This window comes from Zootoca vivipara, chromosome 1, assembly GCF_963506605.1.
Source record: "Zootoca vivipara chromosome 1, rZooViv1.1, whole genome shotgun sequence".
In the NCBI taxonomy this organism is placed as follows: domain Eukaryota; kingdom Metazoa; phylum Chordata; class Lepidosauria; order Squamata; family Lacertidae; genus Zootoca; species Zootoca vivipara.
In genome coordinates this window covers 4142029-4163946 of record NC_083276.1, presented here as the reverse complement: position 1 = coordinate 4163946, position 21918 = coordinate 4142029, and the positions used below count along the sequence as shown (strand labels likewise).

The window sequence follows — 21918 nt, the reverse complement described above, 5'->3', positions numbered from 1 at the left end:
ACGGGATGAGCTCCCGTTGCTTGGTCCCAGCTCCTGCCCACCTAGCAGTTTGAAAGCACATCAAAATGCAAGTAGATAAATAGGAACCACTACAGCGGGAAGGTAAACGGCGTTTCCATATGCTGCTCTGGTTTGCCAGAAGCGGCTTTGTCATGCTGGCCGCATGACCTGGAAGCTATACGCCGGCTCCCTCGGCCAATAATGCGAGATGAGCGCGCAACCCCAGAGTCGGTCACGACTGGACCTAATGGTCAGGGGTCCCTTTACCTTTAGCTTGGTGGCCATCCCTGCCCCCGGCGCTTCGAATCCCCACGTGGCCTTTTAGGCTCACTAGGTGCCCTTGGGGCAGTCACTATCCCTCAGCCCAGTCTCCCTCGCAGGGTCGTTGCGAAGGCAAGACGCGGAGGGGAGAATGACGGGTCCTGCCTTTACCTCCTTGGTGGGAAAGTGGGAGATCAATGCTGGGGGGGGGGGAAACAGCAGCAATGCTCACCCGCACATTCCTTGCCATCACCCCAATATCCGGCCGAGCATTCGCAGCTGTAATCCAGACCGGACCCTGGCTGGCAGCGGGCCGTCGTGTCGCATGAGTGGGTGCCATCGTAGCAGGGGTTCAAGGTGACTGTCCCAGAGTCCTCTAGAGGTGACAAGAAAAGCAGAGTGTGTATGGTTTTTTAGTTACAGGTAGGTAGCCATGTTGGTATGTTTTTTTTAGTATAGCTTACATTAATTGTTATTAATTTTGTTCAATGTCATATAATGAGATCTCCCAACCAAGAAGCTGGTGTTCAGGCAATGCAAAACAACAAAGAAATAACCTAATTTCTCATCCCGGACTACCGTTTGTATAGAAGGTGATAAACTGTTTAAGTCAGGCATCCCCAAACTTCGGCCCTCCAGATGTTTTGGACTACAATTCCCATCATCCCCGACCACTGGTCCTGTTAGCTAGGGATCATGGGAGTTGTAGGCCAAAACATCTGGAGGGCCGCAATTTGGGGATGCCTGGTTTAAGTTAACCAATAAGTGTGCGGAGAGTCTCCTATTTTCATTTTTAGCTAGGGACAAAATATAAAGCTGTGCCATTCAATAACAAAGGAGTCTTTGTGCTTCAGGCCCTGCACCAATGTTATTTGATTATTTTATTTTTCCACAGGCGCTATTGGCCAGACTTCACACAGACAGGTATTAAAGAGAAGGTGCAGAAGGAAGTCAGGAAGACTCAGAGCTTGAGACCCCTCCCTCCGCCATCCCCTGTATTTCTTTGGGGGGGGGCAGAAATGGCTGCTTGGTTTCCGTGCTACATTTATATACTCTCCTTCCTCCAATGTACTCCGGAGAATATACCAGGTGTGGTCTCACTTTAATCTGACAACAACCTTGCAAGGTAGACACAGATTATCTAGCCGTCACAGAGTCTGCCTTTAAATACCAGTTGCTAGGAATCACAAACCAAGATCATGGCCACTGGTCCCATCACCTCCTGGCAAATAGAAGGGGAAGAAATGGAGGCAGTGAGAGATTTTACTTTCTTGGGCTCCTTGATCACTGCAGATGGTGACAGCAGTTGCGAAATTAAAAGCCGCCTGCTTCTTGGGAGAAAAGCAATGACAAACCTAGACAGCTTCTTAAAAAGCAGAGACATTACCTTGCCTACAAAGGTCCGTATAGTTAAAGCTATGGTTTTCCCAGTAGTGATGTATGGAAGTGAGAGCTGGACCATAAAGAAGGCTGATCGCCGAAGAATGGATGTTTTTGAATTCTGGTGCTGGAGGAGACTCTTGAGAGTCCCATGGACTGCAAGAAGATCAAACCTCTCCATTCTGAAGGAAATCAGCCCTGAGTGCTCACTGGAAGGACAGATCGTGAAGCTGAGGCTCCAATACTTTGGCCACCTCATGAGAAGAGAAGACTCCCTGGAAAAGACCTTGATGTTGGGAAAGATGGAGGGCACAAGGAGAAGGGGACGACAGAGGGCGAGATGGTTGGACAGTGTTCTTGAAGCTACGAACATGAGTTTGACCAAACTGCGGGAGGCAGTGGAAGACAGGAGTGCCTGGCATGCTCTGGTCCATGGGGTCACGAAGAGTCGGACACGACTAAACGACTAAAGAACAAAGGAATCACAAGTGCAGGGCAGGGAGGGGGCACTCAGGTCCTGCTTTAGGGCACCTATCTGGCCACCGTGGGAAAAGGATGCTGAACCAGTTGGGCCTTATACCTCAAACAGCAGCCAGGGGCAGCTGCTTTTGCTCTTTCTTCTATCCTATGGTGACACCCAGCCCTTCTCCCGGTCTAAAGAACACATATCAAGATTGCTCCAACTACAGATAGCAAAAGCAGCCAGTTTGATGGAGATGGTAAACCACATCAGACTGCCAATGTACGCTTAAATAATTGATAAATCTATAAATCTATATCAATATATCCCTGCTCCTAGAAATCTAGTCTGTCAAGGAGGCTTCCTTCTGCCTTACATTCTAGCTTTCTAAAGACAGGGATGGTTTTTATATTTTGGTACAGAGGAGCATTCGGTTACAGGAACAGCCTTACCTGCAGTCTAGGTTGCTAAAACCCAAAGACCAGTTCACAGAGAGCTCGGCGAAAGTGTCGGACTGAGATTGCCATCAAGTCCAGCATCCTGCTCTCACAGTGGGCCAACCAGATGGCCATGGAAAGCCTGCAAGCAGGATGTGAGCACAAGAACCCTCTCCTTTCCTGTGGTTTCCAGAAACTGGGATTCAGAAGCCTTGCTTCTATGGAGGCAGAGCCGAGCCATCCTGGCTAGTAGCCATTGATGGGCTTCTCCTCTATCAGTTTGCCTAGTCCTCTTTTAAAGCCATCCAAGTTGGTGACCATCCTGTGGCAAGGAGTTCCATAGTTTAACTGCATGAATCTTCCTGAATCTTCCAAACTTTTTTCTTTGTCCACTTTCTCCCTGACGCTTGTAATTTTATAAACTTCTATTGTGTTCCCCCGTCACTCGCCATTTCTCCAAACTAAAAAAGTCCCAAAGGCAAATTCCACCTTTGCACTGTGACCAGAGCTGTACGCAAAAATCGTAGCACGGCTGCAGAATGTTCGGAGGAGGCGTGTTAACTCCCGAGAGAGAAGGGGGGGCCTCTCTCTGAAAACCTCGCAGGGCAGGCAGGATCTCAACCAGCCTGCAACACGAACCCCACATCTGATGTTACGAAAGCAAAACAGGACTACTGCATCTCCTTCCAGAATCTTTGCAAGTTGCTCATGTCCCTCTCGCCGTGGCCAAGCTGACCTGGTTGTCCTCCCAACCATCTCCCCGGGTCCTGCAGTTGTGCAAACAGCTTCATCCTCCTTTGGCTATTTTAACAACCGGGTTATAAAGAGCTTGGATTACTAACTCAATATCTGGAACTCATTTGTGCATTTACGGAGGAAGCAAGGAAGGGGAGGAGGAGGAACAACAAACTGCATCTTTTGTTGCTAGAGATGAAGCTGTGAGCAGTAGACCACCCCAACTCTCTCTCTCCCTCCCTCTCCCTCCCTCTCTCTCCGTGGGAATTCCTACCTCTTGCCCCTCAAACATTGAAATCGCTGTATCGCTACCAGGAAGAAGCCTCATCCATTCTCCAGGATTGCTCCGTGGGAAAGCCATTTTCACAGGCTGCGTTTTGCAAAACCCGGGAGACGAAGGAGATGGCAAGCAAAAGCCCACAAAAGCACCAGGTTTATCATTCCCGCCCTGTGGAATGCCCTCCCATCAGATGTCGAGGAAAAGTACAACTATCTGACTTTTAGGAGACATCTGAAGGCAGCCCTGTATCAATAAGTTTTTTATGTTTGATGTTTTCTCATGTTTTTAATATTCTGTTGGGAGCTGCCAAGCGTGACTGGGGAAACCCAGTCAGATGGGTGGGGTATAACTAGATTATTATTATTATTATTTGTTGTTGTTGTTTAGTCGTTTAGTCGTGTCCAACTCTTCGTGACCCCATGGACCATAGCACGCCAGGCACTCCTGTCTTGCACTGCCTCCCACAGTTTGGTCAAACTCATGTTGGTCGCTTCAAGAACACTGTCCAACCATCTCATCCTCTGTCGTCCCCTTCTCCTAGTGCCCTCCATCTTTCCCAACATCAGGGTCTTTACCAGGGAGTCTTCTCTTCTCATGAGGTGGCCAAAGTATTGGAGCCTCAGCTTCACGATCTGTCCTTCCAGTGAGCACTCAGGGCTGATTTCCTTAAGAATGGATAGGTTTGATCTTCTTGCAGTCCATGGGACTCTCAAGAGTCTCCTCCAGCACCATAATTCAAAAGCATCAATTCTTCGACGATCAGCCTTCTTTATGGTCCAGCTCTCACTTCCATACATCACTACTGGGAAAACCGTAGCTTTAACTATACAGACCTTTGTCAGCAAGGTGATGTCTCTGCTTTTTAAGATGCTGTCTAGGTTTGTCATCACTTTCCCCCCAAGAAGCAGCCGTCTTTTAATTTTGTGACTGCTGTCACCATCTGCAGTGATCAAGGAGCCCAGGAAAGAAAAATCTCTCACTGCCTCCATTTCTTCCCCTTCTATTTGCCAGGAGGTGATGGGACCAGTGGCCATGATCTTGGTTTTTTTGATGTTGAGCTTCAGATTATTATTATTATTCTCCACCACCCAAAAAACCATCCCTGCAGTGTCGTCTGTGGCCGACTCAGTGAAAATGTGGTTTGGTGCAGATTCCCAGCAACTGGCATTCAGGGGGATTCCTGCCTCTTCTGTGAATCTGCCTGAGCCCCTTTGGAAGCCAACTTACCTCCCAAGGGTCCGATCTGGTTGGTGACGGCATAGCGAAGCACGCTCTCCTCCTCATTGTACAAGGCAAAGATGCGGTCCACGGTTAGCTGCTGGGCGGCAGGGAAGAGCCTGCGGTGACGGGCATGCGGACACTCTTGGTAGGTGATGTTCTGGTGCAGGCGGTAGGAGAAGGTTTGGTTGACGTTTCCGGAAACCAGGGAATATTCCCGATAGGACGTGGACGTTACAACTGGGAAAGAGAGCAAAGGGGGTGTATGCTGGGTTTGTCTTAGAAAATCACTGTACAGTGGTGCCTCGCTTAACGAATGCCCTGCTTAACGAAATTTCCGCTTAACGAAAGGATTTTTCGAGCGGAGCTTGCCTCACTAGACGAATTCGTTTTATGAAAAATTTGTCTAGCGAATCGCGGTTTCCCATAGGAATGCATTGAAATTCAATTAATGCGTTCCTATGGGCAAAAAAAATAAAAATAAAATTCAATGCATTCCTATGGGATTCGCTAGACAAATTTTTCGTTATAAGAAAAGACCCGTGGAACAAATTAAATTCGTCTAGCGAGGCACCACTGTATCCTCTACAAGTGTGCATCGCAGAATCATAGAACTGTAGAGCTGGAAGGGACCATTTAGGGCCATCTAGTCCAACCCCCTGCAATGCAGCAATCTTTTGCCCAAGGTGGGACTCGAACCCACAACCCTGAGATGAAGAGTCTCATGCTCCACCGACTGAGCTATCTCGGTTGTACAGTTACTGTAATCACCCAGGAGTATGTCAGGCCTCCTTCCTTCCTTCCTTCCTCCCTTCCTTCTTTCCCCCCCAGGACTTTCCTTTATGGTGTTTTGGGTGTTTATTGTTTCATATACTAAGATGCTTCCACCCACCTTAAGAGAAAAGGCTAACATGACAGATTGCATTGGCTCCCAGTACGTTTCCGAGAACAATTCAAAGTGTTGGTGCTGACCTTTAAAGCCCTAAATGGCCTCGGTCCAGTATACCTGAAGGAGCGTCTCCACCTCCATCATTCAGCCTGGACACTGAGGTCCAGCACCGAGGGCCTTCTGGCGGTTCCCTCGTTGCGAGAAGCCAAGTTGCAGGGAACTAGGCAGAGGGCCTTCTCGGTGGTGGCGCCTGCCCTGTGGAACGCCCTCCCATCAGATGTCAAAGAGAAAAACAGCTACCAGACTTTTAGAAGACATCTGAAGGCAGCCCTGTTCAGGGAGGCTTTTAATGTTTAATAGATTACTGTGTTTTATCTTTCTGTTGGAAGCCGCCCAGAGTGGCTGGGGAAACCCAGCCAGATGGGCGGGGTATAAATAAATTATTATTATTATTATTATTATTATTATTATTATTATTATTATTATTATTGCTTCTTCGAGCCTAGCTGGTGAATTGTTTGTGCTGTGATGGTAATTGCTCACCAACCTTTTATTTTATTTTGTTTAAATTTACATACAGCCCTAAAAACACCAGATCAAAACACAAAATGCGTAATAAAAACACAAACAACAACAGAACAACAACACCCCCTCCCACAAACACATTTAAAAGAATATGGGATGCCATTTAAAAGAATATGGGATGCTAGCTCCAGCTAGGAACATAGGAAGCCACCTTCTACGGAGCCAGAGCACTGGTCCATCTAGGTCAGCACTGTCTACACTGACTGGCAGCTGCTCTCCAGGATTTCAAGCACAAGTCTCTCCCAACCCCACCTGGAGATGCCAGCAGAGATTGAACCCAGGGCCTTCGGCTCGCAGCACAGATGTTCTCCCACGGAGCTATGTCCCTTCCCTCAAAAAACTAGCTTTTGCTGTGATAGACTGCACCTGAGAAGGGAGGTTTGATTGAGGCCTGGGAAGGCCTCAAAAGACTCCATTCCAGGAAGCCAGGCATGTGTGTCTATTTTATTGCATGCATATCCCCACCTTGTTCTCCAAGGAGCTGAAGGTGGCGCACGTGGTTCTCCCTTTCCTCACTTAATTCCACAACAACCCTGTGAGGTAGGATAGGCTGAGAGTGAGTGACTGGTCCAAGGTCACCCAGTGAGCTTCATGGCCAAGGGGGGGATTCGAACCCTGGTCTCCCAAGTCCTTATCCGACACTCCACTGGATCTAAGCTCAGAAGCGTTGAAGTTTAATGCCACCCAGTGTGGCTGGGGAAACCCAGCCAGATGAGCAGGGTATAAATATTATTATTATTATTATTATTATTATTATTATTATTATTATTATCATCATCATCATCATAAAAGGAGGGAGAAAGGTTGTTTTCTGCTGCTCCAGAGAAGCGGACACAGAGCAATGGATTCAAACTACAAGAAAGAAGATTCCACCTAAACATTAGGAAGAACTTCCTGACAGTAAGAGCTGTTCGGCAGTGGAATTTGCTGCCAAGGAGTGTGGTGGACTCTCCTCCTTTGGAGGTCTTTAAGCAGAGGCTTGACAGCCATCTGTCAGGGATGCTTTGATAGTGTTCCCTGCTTGGCAGGGGGTTGGACTGGATGGCCCTTGTGGTCTCTTCCAACTCTATGAGTCTATGGTTATTATTATTATTATTATTATTATTATTATTATTATTATTATTATTATTGGTACTATTGACTGGACTGACCAACCATCTTGCTGGTTATGGGACTCTTTGCAGCACACATTTTTTTGGTGCAAACTATGTTCTTTTCCTGCTGAAGAACTTTGGAATGCTTGGCGTATGAAATTGATAGATTCCTATTCGCCGGGGGGGGGGAGAGAGAGACGATTTGCGAAGTGCAAACACAACACAGCTTCTTACGGACAAACTGAGCACAGGCTCGCCCCCATACCTGAATCTGAGTAGTGGTAGATCTCCTTGAAAGGTGCAATGTGGACAGTGAAATCCTCTGGGATGTAGGGCACCTGACCTTGAATTTCAGTCCGAACGCTGAGGTAATTCTCTGCATCCAGCCCGTCGGCTGTCTGCTTGACCGAAACCTTTTCCTCTCCTGGATAGAAAGTGGCTTCGAAATGGTGAGTGAATTTAGCACCTATTGCAGGGAGAGGGAAAGACCCGGAATATTTTATTTTTATTTACATTTTAAAATTATCTTTCTGACCCACCTTTTGCCATAAGGTTCCTGGGGCAACATAACCATGCAAGTAAAAACACCTTACACAATTATTAAAACAACGTTCGACAAAAGCAATGCAGTCGAGGTAAACAGGTGTGTCTTTTGCACAGGGTAGAGGCAGACAATGAAGGTGCCAGGTGCAACTCTGTGGGGAAGGAGCCCCACAATTTTAGGGGCCGCCGCAGAATCCCAGGCTGCCACTTCCCACCCCTCTGCCGAACTTAACCCCTGAGAAGGCCTGTAGAGAAGGAGCTCGCTCGGACTGCCGCAGCCTCTTGTAGCTCATTGCCTCTCCCCCAAAGCAAGCAGAAGTGAAATGAATAAGGGAAATGGTTCAAATCTGCTTCATCAGCTGGGATTCCTGCATGGCAGGGGGTTGGACTAGATGACACAGGGGGGCCCTTCCCACTCTACAATTCGATGAAACCAGAGAAGCTCCATCGGGAATGCGAAGCATTTGTTTGCAGAAACTGGAATGCATCCTCCAGGAGGGGGGGTAACCCCTTTGCAGTCTGAGGGCCACATTCCTTTCTGGAAAGGTTTTCGAGGGCCACATGCCAGTGGTGGTTGTGGCCAGAGGCAAAAGTGTGTGCAGCAAGTGGTGTTAATTTCCCCCCTTCGGGTTCATATATTGCAAACCTCTAATAAAACTCTATAGATAGAATAATTTATAGATAGATGATAGATAGATAGATAGATAGATAGATAGATAGAATAATTTATTGGCCAAGTATCAACCATACTTGGAATTTTGCTTCGAGTACATTGCAATGTAAAGAAAAAATGTACCTCATGCAAACACTATGCCCCTCACAATACAACAGCACAGCGAAAAGACCCCGTACCACCAACTGCCCTCCCTTCCGCCCACAACCACACATTCAACAATTTGATGGCACAAGGGAAAAAAAGCTACGTATATTCCGGCGTATAAGACGACTGGGCGTCTAAGACTGTAGAAAGTGATTTGCTAATTGTATTATTGAGCCAAATCGGATCCTATAAGTTTGCATTGCCTGCATTGTATAATTCTGACTGTGTGGCTTAGCCCCATATTCCTGGGATGCTTTTTCCCCCTAAAATGCTTTCCTCTTTGCCTCTATGCCTCTATGTGTCAAAGGTTGTGTGCCTCTGTGTGTGCCTCTGTGCTATCAAGGCTAAGAGCTGACCTTGTCTGGAACACAGAGAAAGGCTCATCAGCCTGACGCTGGAAGCTGCTATGCTTGACGCATAGTCTTACTGTTGAGTCAGCATGTGCTTGTGTTTACAAGAAGAACAGGATACGGATCTCCCTAATATGGACTTGCAATTTGCGTGCGCACACTTACAGAGTAAGGGGGGGAAAGGAGCATCAAGAAGTGTATAAAAGCCTCATGTAAAATTGTCTTTTTTACTCTTGTCGTGGAACTAACCACCTTGAGTCTCTTATTAATAAGAAATTAAATTCTTTCTCTGGAACTCAACCCCGGTGTCATTTGACTATCTCTGTCCTGCTTGGGTGCAACTTAAAGGACCCCTAATAGCTGATAAGGCTACAAGACGACCCCCAACTTTTCCAGTTAAAATATAGAGTTTGGGATATACTCGCCATATAAGAAATACGACCCGGCGTATAAGACAACCCCTGACTTTTGAGAAGATTTTCCTGGGTTAAAAAAGTAGTCTTATACGCAGGAATATACCGTAGTCCTGTGCCTAGACGTTTTTGTATATAGAGTCCTGTACCGACGTCCGGATGGGAGTAAATCAAACAGGTGATGACCAGGATGTGAAGGGTCTACAGCAGGGCTAGTGAGGGTTGTGGCCTGGGGAGAGGCCGGAGGGATGGGTTGAGAGGTCTGGCGGCCCCCAGGCTTGAAGTTCCCCCGCCCTTGGCGTCCACCCTTGTCTGTTCTCCCTGGAGACTCACCAGCGATCCTGAAGCCATTTTTGTAGCCCGGTATCTCCAGAGCAAAAAGCCAGCCAAAGAAGCCCCCGATTGGAGCCAGCGGCATCAGAGACCTGGCGGCCGGCTGAGGGATGTGGCTGATGGCCGTGTAAGCCCGCCCGTCGTTGCCAACAATGTAGGCATGCATGTCCACTTCCCCGAAGCGCAGCGGCGTCTGCCCCACCAGCAGGTCTCCGCTCACCTTGCCGTTGAGACGGTGAGCAGCGCCTGAGAAAGTCAGAGGAGTCTTTTAGCCAAAGCAGAATCATCATCACCATCGTCATCATTTTATTGTTTGCACCCCGCCCATCTGAAAGGGTTGCCCCAGCCACACTGAGCGGCTCCCAACAGAATATGAAGAATATTACACATTAAAAAGCTTCCCTGCACAGGGCTGCCTTCAGATGTCTTCTAAAAGTCAGATAGTTGTTTATTTCCTTGAGATCTGATGGGAGGGTGTTCCACAGGGTGGGTGCCACCACCGAGAAGGCCCTCTGCCTGGTTCCCTGGAGCTTTGCTTCTCACAGTGAGGGAACCGCCAGAAGGCCCTTGGCGCTAGACCTCAGTGTTAGGGCTGAACGATGGGGGTGGAGAGGCTCCTTCCGGTATACTGGTACGAGGCTGTTTAGGGCTGGCATCCCCAAACTGCGACCCTCCAGATGTTTTGGCCTACAACTCCCATGATCCCTAGCTAACAGGACCAGTGGTCGGGGGAGATGGGAATTGTAGTCCAAAACATCTGGAGGGCCGAAGTTTGGGGATGCCTGGTTTAGGGCTTTAAAGGTCAGCACCAATACTTTGAATTGTGCTCAGAAACGTACTGGGAGCCAATGTAGGTCTCTTAGGACTGGTGTTATATGGTCTCACCGACCGCTCCCAGTCACCAGTCTCCCTCCCAGGAAATGGGGAGCAAAGCAGCACTTGTAAACACCAGCGCTCCTTCTGCAGCAATGTACCTTCTGGCAAGCAGTGTCTTCCGTTCCCGTAGAACTTAGACTGGCAGTGGCAGCAGAAGCCGGTGTTGTAATCTGTGCAGAAAGCATGCAGGGAGCACTGGCGGTGGTGGTCCTCGCAGGTCTCCACGTTGGTAGTGCTGTAGGTGAACCCTAAATGAAAAACGCAAGTTGTTTTATATTCTATATATCTCAGAGGGAGCGGGGGCTGCCGCAACTGTGTCCGCTTGCCCTCCCGCACACAGCTCAGAGCTCGTCCTGCAATCCAACCCCCTTTGGGCTCAGAATCCCACCTGGCTCCGGAAGAATCGGAAATCAGGAAGGCCAACATTTTAATAAGGAACGGGGAAAACTTATAACTTAACCTTAAAGACCACTAAAATTGTTAGGAGGATTGGAATATCACCTGTAGTTTAATGGTGAATTTTGGATACAACGGAGAGATAAAATATTTGGATTATTATATAAAAGATGCAGGAGGAAATGATTAACAGCAGAACCCACAAAGGGGAAGAGGGAGGTTCAAGAGATTCCTTGGAATCTTGCTTTTATGCTGTATGTAACTTGGCTTCTCGCAACGAGGGAACAGCCATAAGGTCCTCAGCGCTGGACCTCAGTGTCCAGGCAGAATGATGGGGGTGAATATAAGGAAGCTTTGCTAGAAGACCCACAGCTGAGATTCCTGCGTTGCAGGGGGTTGGTCTAGATGACCCTTGGGTACCTTCCAAGTCTACAGTTCTACAACTACGACCAATGATAAGACAGTTTCTTACGCTCCCATTTTCACACAGACCTATGTTCCACCGCCTGAGGACATTGCCGTCCATTTTTTGTTTTTTGTTTTTAATGATCTTAGAAGCGGTGCTTCTCATTCATCAGCCTCTGCTACTCACGCCTCCGTTGGCATTCAACTTCATTTACGCAACTCAGAGTTTCCAGGGTTGAGGCTTGCAAACCTCCGCTGAGCCCCTGCCTTCCCACGCTCACCTCCGCGGGTCAGGGAAGGGGAATCTCCGAACGGCCAGCCGTTGCGGCACTGCATTTCCCTTCATCCCCGAGACCATTTAGCCGAGGGTCTCTGATGCAGATCTTCCTTCCTCTTCCCCACATCTCTGCCCCCACCCCCCAATCGCACCATCAGGTCTGGCCAGATACGCAGCTGCCTCAGCACGCAAGCCCCAGACGTCCCTCAGCTGTGGGGTATCCCGTTTCGTGCGGACGGAGGGCTGCGACCACCGGGTTCCCTGCGGCCACTAATGGCTTCTTAATTCTTCGCACGGCGGTTCTTGAGAGACAACAATCTAAATATCCACCAGTTGGTCTGGAGCAGATCCCTGAAGGGCCAGCTGTCATGGTAGGCCAACAGCCGTCTCTAATGCACACCCTGCCCCAACCACCACGAAGGGCGGCATTTGCCGATTCTCTCTGGCTCTCTATCGCTGTCTCTCTCAAATGCACGCACCCTCCTGCAAACTCTTCCCCTGTTTCAGGACTAGAGGAGTCCGTGCCTCATGAGAACATCAGAAGAGGTTGCTGTATCAGGCCAATGGACCATCAAAGTCCAGCGCTCTGGTCTCCCAGTGGCCAACCAGACGTCTGTGGGGGAACTCTCAACCAGGATTCGAACACAAGACCCCTCTTCCCCTTCTGCGGTTTTTCAGAAGCACTGATGCCTCCAAGGGTGGAGACAAAGCACAGCCATCCAGCCTAGTAGCCATAGATCAGGGGTCCCCAAACTTATCCGGCTTCAGGCCGGTTCCTCCGGCGCTGATCACGCAGCGGGCCGGAGGGTGGGGGAATGTGCTCCCATAGGCGCGCACACTCGCTTTTTCTGGCGCGGCACCGGAAATTGCTTCTGCGCATGTGCAGATGTCATTTCCGGTGCACTTCCAAGTCGGCGCGGCACCAGAAATAGCTTGTGTGTGTGTGTGTATGGGAGCAAGTTCCCCTGCCCTCCGGCCCGCGCGTGCGCACAAGCTATTTCTGGCACCGCGCCGACCCGGAGATGGGCAACTGCACCGCGGTGCGCCGATAAGAGCAGCCGGCAGCAGGGGTTGCCGGGGGGCGCACAATTGGCGTGCACGGGCCACATCCGGCCCCCGGGCCTTAGTTTGGAGACCCCTGCCATAGATAGTCCTCTCCTCCCTGAATTTGTCCGATCCTCTTTCAAAGCCATCTAGGTTGGTCGCCATACCTGCCTCCTGGGAAAGTGAGTTCCACAGTTCCACTATGTGCTGTGGGGAAAAGTCCTGCTTTTTACCCATCTTAAATCTCCCAACCTTCAGCTTTCTGGGATGCCTGCGAGTTCTAGTGTTAGGAGAGAGGGAGAGAAACTTTCCTCTGCCCGTTTTCTCCACTCCACGTCCATCATTATTTGATTTCATATAATTATTTGATCAATTTATATTCCGCCCTTCATCAAAAGATCTCTGGGCGGTTCACACGAAGAAAATGCAAGAAGGAAGCAGAAATAAATGGCGAAAGCAAAACCAAGAGAGCAATATTTCCCCCTCCCACAAACACATTTAAAAGGCTGCGGAATAATAATCGGCCAAAGGCTCGTTAACGAAACTCCACTTACTGCATATGCTATTAATTCTGCTGCCTAAGAATCTGCAGTTTCAGAGACTGAGGTCTGGCGTAAGGAGATGCTCTCGGGAGCTTACCGTCTGGGTTGAAGGGGAGGTCTTCGTCCACACCGACAACCCGTCTCCTGTGGCTGAAAGGAGGGGGGTCTGGGAAGCTTTCGAGGATAACTTCGCCCTCCGGATAGTCTGGGAAAATGTCCGGGTCCGTTTCCGAAGCGTCACCCGTATCTTCTCCCTCCGGGGCTAGGCTGTCCCCGTCTCCACGCTGCCTCAGCAGAACGGCTGTGACGGCTTCAATCGGGCTCTCGTACACCGGCGGCAGGGACGGGGTCCTTGCGTTTTCTTCTAATACAGAAGGTGGCGTCAACTGCTCCGCCAGGTACAGGAGGGCCGAATCCAGTTCGGGGTACGGAGGGAGGCGGCTGGGTGCTGAGTAGAGCGAGGTGGGCTCCAGCTCAGAGTCCAGACTGGCACCCGAATGCCTTGGCTCGCTGTAGTCGACCTGCGCATCGGGGTTCGACGCGGCGCTGGGTCTGAGCGGCAGCTCGGTGGGCACCACAGGCAGGTACTCGAAATCGTCTTCGCTGTCGTCGTAGAAGGGATCTGCATAGTCGAGGTTGGGGTCAGGGTATTCCGGCTCCAGGAAGTTGTGGCCGGTGGAGCTGGTCTCGGGGAGTTCCGGGGGAGCAGCGGGGAGCCCGCCGAGTGTGGCAGGGACTACGTTGCCCAGCTGGGAGGCACTGCCAATGTGGAAGGCCCAGACACCAGGAATGCCCATGTTGCTCAGCCTAAAGGAAGAGGAAAGAACAGGGCTGAATTAACCGTTAGGACATCAAGGGACAATGGAGCGGGGAGCACCACAGAAATTTCCCATTGCCGGATTTTTAACCTCAGCCAATTGCTCAGTTGAACATTCGTTTTCTCAGTTGAAGGATGTTTAAAATCCCAACAGAGCAACTATGCAACAAGGCAGGCTGGGAGCCTTATCTCAAGTACAGAAGCAGGTGTGTTACATAAGATTAGTTTTGGGAATCTGATAATAGAATCAAAGAATTGTAGAGTCGGAAGGGGTCCCCAGTGGTCCTGTAGACCAACCCCCTGCAATGCAGGAATGTCAGGCATCTCAAAGACTTTGGAATTAGAACAAGTAGGAGAAAAAAAATCTCAAATACAAATAAAGTGGAAGTATACAAAAAGAAACACTATTTTCCATCTTACTGTAGGTTTTTCTTCATTTTGAAAAACAAAAAAATATATTTTATGGTTTATTATTGTGTATATTTTGAATGGGGACACGGGTGGCGCTGTGGTCTAATCCACTGAGCCTCTTGGGCTTGCCGATCAGAAGGTTAGCAGTTCGAATCCCCACGATGGGATGAGCTCCCGTCACTCTGTCCCAGCTCCTGCCAACCTAGCAGTTCAAAAGCACACCAGTGCAAGTAGACAAATAGGTGCCACTGCGGTGGTAAGGTAAACGGCGTTTCCGTGCGCTGTGGTTTCCGTCACGGTGTTCTGTTGCGCCAGAAGCAGTTTAGTCCTGCTGGCCACATGACCCAGAAAGCTGTCTGTGGACAAACGCCAGTTCCCTCAGCCTGAAAGCGAGATGAGCTCCGCAACCCCATAGTCACCTTTGACTGGACTTAACCATCCAGGGGTCCTTTACCCCTTTACCTATATTTTGAATCCCCTTCATGGATCACTGCCTTGTTGTGGCAAAGAGGCTTGAATAACTCAGAGAAGCTATAAGCTATGCCATGAAGGGCCACCCAAGACGGACAGGACACAGCCGAGAGTTTAGACTAAATGTGATCCACCTGGAGAAGGAACTGGCAAAGCACTCCAGTATTTTGCCAAGAAAACTCCATGGGCATAAAAAAGGAAAAGCTTTGAGAAGAAAGTGAGAGTTTCCAAGGCATGCGCTGGTTCATGGGGTCACGGAGAGTGGAACACGACTAAGACGACTAAACGACAACAACAAATATTTTGAATAAGATATATATATATACGGAGGCACCAAAATCTTTCCAGTGCTTAGGGCCTCTAGAGATCTTTCTCCAGCCCCAAGGAAGAAGGGTGAAAGCCCAATGGCTACTGATTGACAACCACCTTTTTCAAATAAAATAAAATAAACTTCAACATGAAGGGTGCGAATGCATGCAACAAGACCCTCCTGGAGCCCACTGCCCTCTCCTGCTGCTGCTGCTCCTCAGAAACTGGTATTCATATAGATTCATGGAACTGTAGAGATGGAAGGGACACTCAGGGGCCATCTAGCCCAACCCCCGCAATGCAGGAATCCCAGCTGAAAAATCCATGACAGTGGGCCATCCAGGAGCATACAGGCTTTTATTTGCCATTAGTTCAATACTCACGCTGTGCCTGAAGATTGGGGGGGGGGCAAAACCGAGAGGCAGCCTTACCCGCAGGGCTTACAGTGTAATAAAGCATGATTCGGAGGAAAGGGGGAGTTTATGACAACCGAGGAATTCCTTTGGGGCTCAGGACCAAGGCATCTCAGCGCGTGTAATTGCCTTGGCGTGATGACCGCCGACAAGCGAAAACAATGTGGTCCGGCTCCATCCCACACTGGCAGAGTCTGGATATCCGTGTCGGATGGGTAGCCCGGATCGTGTTACTAATTGCAAACAGCAGAAACAGCTCCACTGCAGAGGAAACGCCGGCATGGGAAGCAGTGATGGGTTGGCCACACGATCAAAGGACCAGGCCCTACCGAAGATCGCGGGGGAATTTGCTCTTCAGAGCCCAGCTTGGCAGAGCTCAGATTCTCTTGCTCCTTCAACCCCCAAGTAGCATCAAAAATATGCATGTACAGTAGACGCTCAGGTTGCGAACGTGATCCGCGCGGGGGGCACGTCCACAACCCACATCTGCGCATGCGCGGGTTGCAGTTTAGCGCACACGCAAAGCGTGATTTAGCACTTCTGTGCATGCGCGCGCCGAAACCCGGAAGTAACCCATTCCGGTACTTCTGGGTTCAGCGCGGAGCACAACCCGAAAAGATGCAGCCTGAAGCGGCCCTAACCCAAGGTATGGCAGTTGTTCCAAATAGTAACACCTGTCGTGGATGCTGCAGTTGAGATTCCTGCATTGCATGGGGCTGGACTAGATGACTCTTGGGGGTCCCTCTACGATTCTAGGAAGCTGCCATAGGAGGGTGCAGCAGCAGGTGCCACCCAGGTGGTGTCGACCCATGACAGGGTCTTTTCGGTGGTGGCTCCCCATTTGAGGAATGGCCAGGTGCTTCTCCTTTGTTATTAATTTCCAAGAAGGATTCTGAAAGATTCCTGTTCGCTCAGCGTTTGATGGCTGAAAGATGCTGTTGCTGGCAGCCTTGACCTTGTGAGCTTCTAAATTGTTTTCAGATGCTCTCAATTGTTCTTGCTTCTAAAATGTTTTCACTCATTTAGCTTTTATTTTAATTGCATGGCTTCGCTGCGTTCTTGTTGGCCTCCCCGGGGTCCCTCAGGAGGGAGGACGGGACAGAAACACGATAAATAAACAAGGCAATGTTCAGCTGCTGGAGGCAGTAAATGTCTCTGAACGCCAGTTTTTGGGAATCGCATTGGCCTGATCCAGCACAAGTATCCACATAGAGAGCTTCTCTCACGGTCTTATTTCAGGAATGTTTGGACTGCTTGGCTTTGACATACTGACTTGCGTATGTCATTATTATTTGGGCATTGTATATGTTGTCTAAGATTTCTTTTTGTGTGTGTGTATGTATAATTTTTATTACGTTTTCTATTTTACAATTTAAAATATTCATTAAACAACCTTAAAATGTCAGTGGCGTCCCTTATTCTCTTTCCATGGTTCAATTTGCATATCATAAATCCCTGCATATTTTACATGAATTAAACTATTCAGTATTCCATTATTACATCCATCAAAACTTGTTTACACTGTTGAATTTATCTTAATGCTACCAGCATTTTCAAGTGTACACAGTTTCCCCCCATATATTCAATAAACATAGAATCATAGAATCATAGAGTTGGAAGAGACCACAAGGGCCATCCAGTCCAACCCCCTGCCAAGCAGGAAACACCATCAAAGCATTCTTGACATATGCCTGTCATTTCCCAATCTTCTTTAAACATATGTTCTTCCTGTTCTCCTATTCTATATGTTAGGTCCACAAGCTGCGCATATTCCATCAGTTTAAGTTGCCACTCTTTTTTGGTTGGTACTTCGCTCATTTTCCATTTTTGGCCTAACGAAACATGGGCTACAGTAGTGGCATACATAAATAATCTTTTTTTACACCTGGGAATTTCCATCTGAATTATCCCCAACAAAAAGGACTCTGTTTTTTTTTTTGGGGGGGGGGAGTACTTTCAAACATTTTTTTCAATTCATTGTGGATTATTTCCCAATACTCTTTTACCCTTTTACAGGGTATATGTGGTATCCACCACATATATTATTATTTAAGATTTCATATAATGCAAGGTGTTGAAATGCTGGAACTTGGTTAGAGAGACCTAGAAGAATCAAAGAATCAGAGTTGGAAGGGACCCCAGGGTCATCTAGTCCAACCCCGGCAATGTAGTAATCTCAACTAAAATGTCCATGACAGGTGGCTGTCCCACCTCCCCAGCCAGCATGGCCAATGGGCCAGGATGATGGGAGTTGTAGTTTCAACATGTTGTTGGGCTCCCAGCTTCCAGCAGCCTCAGGCAGCCTGGCCAATGTTCAGGGAGGATGCTTGCTCATTCTAGCGACATCTGCAGGGCGCCACATTGGCTACTCTCGAGTAGCAGCTGTGCGCTCCAAAATAAATAAATAAATAAATAAATAAATAAATAATTTATTCCCCAGATTAAAAATACATTAAAACATCCGTCATAAAAAAAACTTCCCTAAACAGGGCTGCCTTCAGATGTCTTCTAAATGTCAGATAGTTGTTTATTTCCTTGACACCTGATAGGAGGGCGTTCCACAGGGCGGGTGCCACCACCAAGAAGGCCCTCTGCCTGGTTCCCTGTAACTCCGCTTCTCCGAGCTGGACCTCAGTGTCTGGGCTGAACAATGGGGGTGGAGACACTCCTTCAGGTATCCTGGGCCGAGGCCGTTTAGGGCTTTAGAGGTCAGCACCAACACTTTGAATTGTGCTCGGAAACGTACTGGGAGCCAATGTAGGTCTTTCAAGAGCGGTGTTCTGTGGTCTTGGCAGCCGTTCCCAGTCGCCAGTCCAGCTGCTGCATTCTGGATTAGTTGCATTTTCCGGGTCACCTTCAAAGGTAGCCCCACATAGAGCGCATTGCAGTAGTCCAAGCGGGAGATAACTAGAGCATGCACCACTCTGGCTAGACAGTCTGTGGGCAGGTAGGGTCTCAGCCTGCATCCCACATGGAGCTGGTAGACAACTGCTCTGGACACAGAATTGACCTGCGTCTCCATGGACAGCTGTGAGTCCAAAATTAGTCCCAGGCTGCGCACCTGGTCCTTCAGGAGCACAGATAGAGCACTACATCAGGAAAGAGTCTAAGGGAAGCTCTTGCACAGGCCCTGGGCAAGGAAGAACTGGTGAAAGGAAGAGAATTGAGAACTGATGGGTTTCCTATCTGGGTGGCGAATATGTGGCCAAGTATGGTAGATAAGACGCCTGCTTCTTGGGTGAAAAGCAATGACAAACCTAGACAGCATCTTAAAAAGCAGAGACATCACCTTGCCTACAAAGGTCCGTATAGTTAAAGCTATGGTTTTCCCAGTAGTGATGTATGGACATGAGAGCTGGACCATAAAGAAGGCTAATCGCCGAAGAATTGATGTTTTTGAATTATGGTGCTGGAGGAGACTCTTGAGAGTCCCATGGACTGCAAGAAGATCAAACCTATCCATTCTGAAGGAAATCAGCCCTGAGCGCTCACTGGAAGGACAGATCGTGAAGCTGAGGCTCCAATACTTTGGCCACCTCATGAGAAGAGAAGACTCCCTGGAAAAGACCCTGATGTTGAGAAAGATGGAGGGCACAAGGAGAAGGGGACGACAGAGGACGAGATGGTTGGACAGTGTTCTTGAAGCTACGAACATGAGTTTGACCAAACTGCGGGAGGCAGTGCAAGACAGGAGTGCCTGGCATGCTCTGGTCCATGGGGTCACGAAATGTTGGACACGACTAAACGACTGAACAACAAAATGGTAGATAAGATGCCAGGCTGGGAATGAGAGGAGGGCCAGGAAGGCAGAGATCGCGCACATTCTCCGCAACTTTCTTCCATGACAGTTGTGCAAAGCGGGCAGATTCCAAGCTGCAAAAATAGCTGGCAGGCTGCAGGTCCCCCAAGCATCTAGAAGCAAACAAGATCTCCCTTCACAGCCCCTGAATGCTCCTCCGAGGCCCCGGATATTCGCACATTCCTCTCCCCTTCCCTCATGTCAGCCAGCTCCAAGCCAGAGAACAGCTGGCATTTGATAACAGTGGGAAACGGAGACGGCAGCTGCGGTTTTACAGGCCCGGCTCCTCGAGTCGGTCACGTTTCAAGGAAATTTCTAAATACCCGCCTCCCATCCCAGTCCCAAAACTCCTTCTAACGCCAGCGGAGGCTGCTGGGAAGGATCGCTGCTGGGAATGTCCAGATCAGGGGTTTGGTAAGGGAAACATACCCTCAGACCTTTTACGAGGACCGGCTGTGCCATTAGGAAGCAGGTTTGAGAAAGGCAAGGAAAGGTCAATTGTTAAATTTACTGGCAGCCTTCTGCCCCTGTGAGGATACAGCACTGAACTAGGTGGGCCAGAAGGGTCCTTATGTTCTTACATTAGGATTCTTCGGCAGATACGTCATTATAGAATCACTAGTGTGTTCAGCCCGTTAAATAAACGGGCGCTAGAACACATGTGAGCGCTGCGCGGAGCACCAGATCGAGGAGCCGGTCTGCAGAGTCAGCGCCCAGCAACGCCGTGCTGGATTGAGGAGGCGATGCTCCGTGTGGCGTTGCTGGGCGCTGACTCTGCAGACTGGCTCCTCGATCCGGTGCTCCGCGCAGCGCTGATCAGCGCCGACCCGGCAGGCCGCCAGATCAAGGAAGTGGCCTGCCGGGTTGGCACCCAGCAGCGCTGCATGGAGCACCGGAAGGCAGGCAGGCAGGCGCTTGTTCTCTTGCCTGCCTGCATTCCCCACCGCCTGTCACACGAAGATCGGCGGGCGCTGCTTGCCAGGGCTTGTCAACCCCGGCAAACAGCGCCCGCCGATCTTCGGCTCTGTACCCCGATGCGCTACGGCTCGGGGAAGCAGGCAGGGAGACGGCAACAGCCCTGTCTCCCTGCCTGCTTCCCCAAGCCAAAGCGCGCGGGGGACGGAGCCGAATTGCGGCGCGGGGGGGGGGGGCTTTTCGCTGTTTGCCTTCCCCGAGCTAAGGGGGAGGCAAACGGCGAAAAGCCCCCGCCACGCCGCAATTCGGCTCCGGGACTGGCTTGGCGGTGGCGGGAAGAAGGGGAGGAATTCCTCCCCTTCTTCCCGCCACCGCCAAGCCATTCCGTAGCGGGGGCTTTTCACCGTTTGCCTTCCCCCCAGGGGGAGGCAAACGGCAAAAAACCCCGCAGCGCCATACTTGGGTTCGGGGACTGGCTTGGCGGTGGTGGGAAGAAGGGGAGGAATTCCTCCCCTTCTTCCCGCCACCGCCAAGCCAGTCCCGGAGCCGAATTGCGGCGTGGCGGGGGCTTTTCGCCGTTTGCCTCCCCCTTAGCACGGGCAAGGCAAACGGCAAAAAGCCCCCGCCACGCCGCACTTCAGCTCGGGGACTGGCTTGGCGGCGGTGGGAAAAAGGGGAGGAATTCCTCCCCTTCTTCCCACCGCCGCCAAGCCAAAGCCGGCTTCCCTAGGCACCCGCTGCCGCTTCGGCTTCCTTGGGGAAGGCAAGCAGGCGGGCTGTCTGCCTGCTTGCGTTCGCCGAGGAAGCGCCGTGCGGCGGTTGGCGGTTGTCTCTGCCTCCAATCCCTCTGTTCCTGGGGCACATGTGCAGTAACCCAGGGACACACGGAAAACTTGGACGCAGGGACACAGGGACTTTATTATATAGGATAGAATTGTAGAGGTGGAAGAGGTGGAAGATCATCTAGTGCCAGGGTCGGCAAACTTTTTCAGCAGGGGGCCGGTCCACTGTCCTTCAGAGTCCTCCTCTCTGGAGGGCTTTGGAGAGGGGCTGGCAGCAACAAAGCCCGAATTGAGCCTGCTTACATTGGCGGCCGCTTGAGCGCTAAGGCTGCTGCTGCTGGCACCAACAAAGCCCAGCTCCTCCTCCTCGGCTCTAGGCAGGGCAAGGAGAAGCCAGGAGGAGGGGAGGAGGGAGGGAGGGAGGAGGCGCCGCTGAACATGCGCGCCGGGGCAGCCCAAACAATCAGATCCCCGGCGATCCCTGGACCGTCGGCGGGCCGGATCCAGAAGGCAACTGGGCCTTAGTTTGCCTACCCATGCAATAGTGCAACTCCCTGCAATGCAGGAATATGCAGCTGTTCCGTATGGGGATCGAACCTGCGGCCTTGGTGTTATGGAACCTGGCATTTCCCAGTCCGCCTCCCCTGCTCTTTAAGTCCACAA

The 21918-nt window shown here is 50.1% G+C and overlaps 1 protein-coding gene across 2 annotated transcripts in view; it reads right to left on the bottom strand.

Moving 5' to 3' along the window:
• Window positions 1-21918, bottom strand: part of NID2 (nidogen 2) — a 62101-nt gene that overhangs the window by 24920 nt on the left and 15263 nt on the right. For both annotated transcript variants that reach the window (XM_060270836.1, XM_060270842.1), the window contains exons 4-9: window positions 13436-14145; window positions 10773-10922; window positions 9799-10044; window positions 7605-7805; window positions 4781-5011; window positions 494-637 (exon numbers count right to left, since the gene is read on the bottom strand). In XM_060270836.1, coding sequence (XP_060126819.1) covers window positions 494-637; window positions 4781-5011; window positions 7605-7805; window positions 9799-10044; window positions 10773-10922; window positions 13436-14145 — 1682 coding nt within the window. The remainder of the gene's footprint in view (window positions 1-493; window positions 638-4780; window positions 5012-7604; window positions 7806-9798; window positions 10045-10772; window positions 10923-13435; window positions 14146-21918) is intronic.